The sequence below is a fragment of the Gobio gobio genome, assembly GCF_949357685.1.
Source record: "Gobio gobio genome assembly, chromosome: 14".
NCBI classification, from domain to species: Eukaryota; Metazoa; Chordata; class Actinopteri; order Cypriniformes; family Gobionidae; genus Gobio; species Gobio gobio.
Genome location: NC_137107.1, coordinates 25,902,783 through 25,909,950, shown reverse-complemented (window position 1 = coordinate 25,909,950; position 7,168 = coordinate 25,902,783). Strand labels below are relative to the sequence as shown.

At 37.6% G+C, this 7,168-nt stretch overlaps 1 protein-coding gene across 1 annotated transcript in view; it reads left to right on the top strand.

The window, feature by feature from the left end:
• esrra (estrogen-related receptor alpha) overlaps positions 1-5,621 on the top strand; it is a 22,767-nt gene extending 17,146 nt beyond the window's left edge. The window contains exon 7 of the mRNA XM_079834565.1: positions 2,330-5,621. Within this exon, the coding sequence (XP_079690691.1) occupies positions 2,330-2,640 (311 nt within the window). The 3' untranslated portion in view covers positions 2,641-5,621. The remainder of the gene's footprint in view (positions 1-2,329) is intronic.
• The last annotated feature ends 1,547 nt before the right edge of the window (positions 5,622-7,168 follow it).

The window sequence follows — 7,168 nt, the reverse complement described above, 5'->3', positions numbered from 1 at the left end:
CTTGTACAAATTCTTCCCCACTTGGAAGAACTCATGAAACTTTTGATTACTGTAAATAATAAATTCAACCCCCGTATCTGCTTCACCCACAGAATCTGTATTTGTTATGCAAATACTGGGAGTCGCATGCTTTGAATCTTGAACACACCCAAGACCTCTTCCTTACCCCTCACATATCTGTGTGTACATGCTAAACATTAACCCCCACCAACAGACTTATCCATGGGTCAGTGACATTTAGCACACGTGCCAACAGTTAATAATTAGCACAAAATGAATATTATGTGTATCAGATTTATTTCATTGTTGTTCCATACCTGTATTCGTAACCGCTTCTTGCAGTAATTCTCAAGCTGGGCATGCAGAATTTCTTTGAACATAACAAACTAAATATGACGGTCAAGCTCTTCGTTTTAATAAATGATAAATAAATAAAAATTACAAAATGTGAAAATATACACTTAGCATTCAAAAATTGAGTCAATTTTTGAAATGTCATACTTTTATTTAGAAAGGATGCAGTAAATTGAGGTATGGTTCTTTAAATTCGGCCATGAGGTAAATTTGTAGGTCCTAAATTGGTCAAATGTCTCTGTGACTTGCCAATTCGTGTGTGACCAAACTTGATCTCTCAGGTTTACATCTACATAATTTTATGCAAAATCTAAGATACAAAAAATGTCCTACGTGCACATACAAAATGTAAACATTCGCTTGAGGTGGAGAATGTTTTATTTCAGTTAGAAGGTCTGTGCATAAACAATAATAGAATCACATTTCCTGGATAAATTCATTAAAATGTCATTATGACTGAATAATTTGCTCTGAGAAGAAAAGAAGATATTGTTCTGGTTATTCAGATACGCCAACATTTTTGGCTAATATAACCTCACGGAACGGTCTGACACGTCACGCCAGATAAAGCATCTGCGACAATTTCTGCCTTGTCCACACTAATACGCTTTTGTTTGAAAACCAATCTTTTTTTTGGCCTCCCATCCACACGGAGACTTTGAAAACGCATTCCCAAGTTGAAAAATGTGAAAAAGGTGTTTTTGCGTTGTAGTGTGGACTGTGAAAACGGAGGTATTTGAAGGCGATGACACGTTTAGTCATGTGATACATATTGAACCGATTATAATTATACCGGTATTGTGCCTGTTATGTGCTATTCACTTATTTCACACGGTTGACTAAAAATATACTCGCAATTGCTGTCCTACTGCGTTTTAGACCAAACATATAATGGTGTGAGTGAGTGCGACCTGGACGCATCAGTGAATGGTGAGAGATTTTGCTTTTGAGGTTTTATGCATGCGTAGTAAGGTGAATTTAGAGCTTCCCGACGTTTCAGTGTGGATGACAAACACTGATGTGGACTGAGAGCAATTTGAAACGTTTTCAAATGTATCCGGATTAATGTAAACCTAGCCTTCATCAAAGGGTTTTGTCTGCACGCTCTTAAATCATGTAATTTATTACATTTAATAAAAGTGTCTTCAATAATAATTACTATTTCTATTCTGTGCTGGTTTCTCTGGAAGTGACTATTTTGTTCTTATAAACACTTGGGATTGAAATGTTGGTCACTTTTTAGGTTAGGGTCCAATTCTCACGATTAACTTTTGCCTCAGTAAACTCCTAATTACTGCTTATTAATAGTTAGTAAGGTAGGTAAGTTTAGATATAGGGTAGGAATAGTATTAATGCTGCGGTCCACACGAGGTTGGACGTGGGAATATCCCAAATTAAATTTCCCACTTCAGAGTTCCATGCAATCAGACATCACATGTTCATGTTGACCACAATGTCGCCGCCACAAAACAAGAGCATATCATGTTTTTGTGTCAAATATGGCAAAAACCAAATTAAAAACAACATAAAATCGCTTTGAAAACAGTAGGTGAAAAACAAAAACGAAAGCATATTATATAAACTTAGTGTCTAATGTTTTTACGTTTATGCTCAATGGAAGCAGGACTTGCCGACATCTTGAAAGTGACATCAAATGACGCAAGTCTCGCTGAGGTCGGGGTTGATCGAGTTTACATTCGAGGAATGTCCGACTTTGAGTGACGTCCCAGAAGATATTCCTTAGAAGGAGGTGGGAAAAATCTAAATTCCGATCGGTCTAGATCACAGCATAAGTGATGCAGAATTAGGCATTAATATGTATACTAATAAACAGCCAATATCCAAGTAATATGCATGCTAATAAGCAACTAGTTTATAGTGAGAATTGGACCCTGCCTAGAAAGACCTTGATTAGCTGGTTCAGCTGTGTTTCATTGGGGTTGGATCTAAACTCTGCAGGACAGTGGCCCTCCATGAGCAGGATTGGACGCCCCTGGTCTAAACACCCGTCCTCTTCTTCCCCTCTCTTCAGATTCGGTGTACATTGAAGACATGGAGGCTGTGCAGAAGTTACGGGACCTGCTGCATCAGGCTCTCCTGGAGATGGAGGTCCAGCGACGTCCTGAAGACCCCCAGCGTGCCGGACGACTCCTCCTCACCCTGCCCCTCCTCAGGCAGACCGCTGGCCGGGCCCTCACCACCTTCTACAGCATCAAGACCCGCGGCGGGGTGCCTATGCACAAACTCTTCCTGGAGATGCTGGAGGCCATGATGGACTCACCCTAGACTAGAGAATAGACGACGGATGGATGAAGGATGAAGAAAAAGCGCAAAAAAGTCTGCCCATAGTCTTTTTGTGTGCGCAAGGGCTACAAAAGCCAAAAGATAACTTTTTTGGGGGTTGAATATGAAGAAGACGCTTTGTGTAGATGTCCGCCAGTACTGGTCTTTCACATCCAATCCTCATCCTTCATTTGATTTCAATGGGCTCGGGCCTGATCAGACACACTTCATATTTATATCAGTCAGTGTTAGGTGAACAGCAGACAACGTGTAATTCATTCTGTCACTTCACGGCCATCCTGATAAGTGTTTCTAGGAGCTAACCATTACTGTAAACTCAGAGAAATTTACGTGCCAAGGGCGCCTACTGAGACTGCAGCAATATGAACTCTTACCTGAATCGTACGATTCAGTGATATCTCCTCCTTTACCGATAGTAGGCCACCGTAACAATCTCTATCACTACAGTTATAATCATGCGAGTAAGCGTTCTTTCTCTCCTTAAATTGGTGCATAAAAGGCACTTGTGTAGAGTTAATGTCTTTTATAATGCACTCGCCATACTACAAGTGCTATCTTACTTTGTCCCGCTAGCTTTTTGTGGAATATGCAAAACATAAGTGAAGACTTACTGGAGGAAAGACAAACTTCAGTTTACTGGTGTACGCTGGTACTGCAAATATACTGCAACATCATATTACGGAAAGCAATATGAAAGACTTCATAACCCATTTGATGTCAGCCATTTTTAAAAACCGCGAGTCTGCCCTGCCACGTCCTGCTTTGAAGCGAAATTTAGTAGTGGAGTAGTCGCGTAACAACGTTTTTTTTTTATTGTAGAAAATTTCCAAGAAAACCAGGCCGTCCTTTGTATAGTAGCCAGTTGTTTTAAAAGATTAACGTCATCGTTTTTGGGATATGGATTGTGTGAACAGGAGACTATGGGTACTTTAAATGCTGAACTGAACCAACAGTGCATCTAAATCAGGGTAAACGGGGAGTTTTTCCTCCTGTAGGCCACTGCTGTCGTTTTGCTGTGATCATTTGTTTGGACGCCGTGGGACCTTCCGGTGGCGTCCTCGATTCTTCAGATGACACTGGCCTGCTTGTGACCGATTGAGCCATTTGTTGGGAGACATTTTTCACTCATTCAGAGGACAGATCATATTCCTTATTGTAATCCTCCGTTTATACGTGGACGCGCCTTCTTCTGAGGTTCATTCTGTGATATTCAAATTCAAACTGAAAGCCTCTGTGGTGCAGAGCAACATTAAATGCAAATTGGAAAGCCTCACGAGACGGGCTCAACCCGAGCCGTCGCTTCGAGACTCTTTGTTCGGTTCTTTTAAGATGTGTTTGCATAGTCTCCTCATAGTTGTTGGTTTGCAGACGCTTGTCTGGTATTATATGCAATCATACTCCTTTCAGAGTGCTACAACTCCGCTACCTTTTATTTATTCAACACGTGTGAAAACAGGAGGAAGAAAAGCCAGTTGCCATTTTGGCATCTTTACCAATTTAAGTTCTGAAAATGAAAACCACTGATGTACTGAGTCGGACCTCGGAGGTGAGACGCCACATTTTCAGGGTGATTTTTTTCACTGTATGTTTGCAGCAATGATTGTATGAGCGCTCTGAAAGTGGTTCACTGCAAATAGTGTGGATGGAAAGAATCTTCCATGGTTGATGATTTCTTATATTTTCAGCTCAAGACTAGTTTCAATCTGGGTCTGCGTAGTTTTAGTCCAAAATACTAAGGAGACATATTGTGATTCAGGCCTTTCAGATGATCATGATGATATGAGTTGCTGTTGCTCATTCTGTGCTCATGGCATGATTTTAGTTTTTGGTTTTCCATATACACTATGAAGCTTGGCCTCAGGTTTGGTATTGAAATAATAAAGCAATTCATTTGGGAGATTGTTATAAAATGTCTGTTTTGTATTGAATTGGTTTTTTAGATTTCTCTTTTTGTGGTTGAAGTACTAACTTTTAAGACATATGAAAGCCAGTGGACATTATATTCTTGTGTCTTTTTTTGACATTTTTGTTCAATATACTATTGCAGGTTTCAGGCACTAATAGGTGTTGATCACTGCAAAACTTTCCTTCTGTTTTTTTCTCTCTCTCTTAAAAATACTGCCAGTTTGGCTGTTAAGGGAATTTAGGGATTTTTCAATAACTCGATTTCATTTTTGACTCAATCTATATGCGTTTATCGAAGCTAAAAAAAAAAAAATTCCCTAACATTTCAATAGGTTTTTTTCTTTCACGCACAGGAGTTAATGTCTCTCCTAAGTGGTTATTGGGATGTCATGATTTGTGTACATAACCATGAATGAGTGGGTCCATTCAAAGACAGCTGTAAAATATGTCAATGTTTGTGTCAATAATAACTAATATAATGATGATATTACAGTAGTGTTTTCATAATGGTAAGCGTTATATAAAGCCATTTTGTCTGTCAAACTTAGAACATAACATATGACTGAGAGATAAATTAAATTCATGGCTAGGTGTTTTTGTGTGTCTGTGTATATTTATGTAAATGAGCAATACCAGAATTTACCAAAATGTTTGTTTTCACATTTTACTGTATATTCATATACTGTAAATCAAACCTCAACAGTAACACTAGTGACAACAGTCGATAGTAATAAGTACAGTAAAGAGCAAATCAATATTTGTATTCCAAAATATTGTATTTAAAAGATTAAAATCTATTTTTTACTCAATTTGCGGATGTTTATTAATATTATTGTTCTGGTATTTGTGTGGGTTGAAGTCAAATGATTGTAAATGTCTGTGCTTTTTTTTGTTTCCTTTTTGTAAAGCTCAGTGGTTCAGCAGTAGTAACTATTTCAACACGTTGTTCATATTGAATCACTGTGAAGAGAAAGCAAACACTAAAACAACAGGAAAAATAGAGGTATTTTAAAATATTGTCAGTGTCAATGTGTTTTGTAATAAATTAACACGCGTCATCACTTGTCATTGGATTTTTATGTCGTTTTGTCGTTATCCTGTCTGTTCTTTCATGTGCTCGAAAACAAACGGTCAGTTTTTAGATTCGAGGTTTATTTAACTGGAATGATATTCGATGAGCATTCATGTAGTCTATGGTCCATTCCATTGTTTTCATGTTTTATGCAAATGGTGCTAGTCTTTCATTGATAGTGCCCGTTGTTTGCAGTTACTTTAAAAGTATGTTTGTATAAATTTAGCGATTTTATAATCTCGTTTTGTACTTACACAGACAAATCACTTACTTACTTACTGCATGTAAACAGTATATGCTAATAATGAATACTGCTCCCATGTGGTTTTGTGCTGTATAACGTCAAACACGTTCACACGACCAGCAGGGAAACAGCGCCATCATGAGGCCATTTAGGGTCAGAATTAGTGTGTAAAAGGGCCTGTTTTATTGAAAATATTCTGCATAAAATAAACCAGTGGACATACCAGCTATTGAACAATATTTCATATTCATTTCGAAGATTTAACTTTATTTTAAAAAGATTAAACATTACATATTTACCTTTAGTGCGTTTGAGGCAGTGCTGTAGATTTGATTGCTTTTAGTGAGAAAGTCACATTTTTTATGTGCTTAGCATTGATATTGTGTACATTTAAATTTTAGCCTTCAAACACATTTTGATGCTTTCCATTCATATTAATCACATACCATCATTCTTTAGTAATATAATACTGAACAATGGTATTTTCTTTCTAGTATTCTTTAGACGTTGGAAATTAAAAAATGATGGTTTCAGCTGAGAAGTCATTTTCAAAGTATTTCAGGAAGGGAAAATGGTACCGCAGTGATTTCCTGCTTATGTTTTGTCCTGAGGGAGACATTACATTACATTACAAAAAATGTTCTATGACGTATTAATTCAAATACTATATGTCAAGACATTATTCCCATTATTTGAATTCAATTGTTCTTTTGTATCAGGCTACAAGCCCATATTTCTATATGTTCTATAAAGATAATGTCAAAATAATCTTATGAATAAACCTGTATAATAATTTCCAGCATGATTAATTGCAAAGTGTGCATATTGCACATTGATCTTTGATTTTTCATGATTTCGACTGATACCTCATCTAATGTGCCAATTGTCACATGTCTGTCCTGTCTCGTTGAGCACATGTGGTGTTTTGTTATTTTGGGCCATGTGCTCCTGTCTGCAGTCTTGACCCCACCCTTCTTGTCATCTAATTAGTGATTCATTTGCCCCACCTGTTGTCCTTGTCACCTGCCTTGTTTGTCTCCTATTTAATCTCGTTCCCGTGTTCCTGGTGTTTTGTTCCAATTTTTTTGTTTGTTATTTCATGTTTGATTATTTCCCCCTCGTGGGTTTTTGTTTTTGTAATATGTTTAATAAATAATCCATTCCCTGCACTTGAGTTCTCAAACCAGTTTATCCTAAGTTAAAGCATGACACCAATTTTTCTTTTCCCCACAAACATTACAGGTGTCCACTGCTTAATTCTGGGCTCCCTAACTGATGCCACCTTTTTA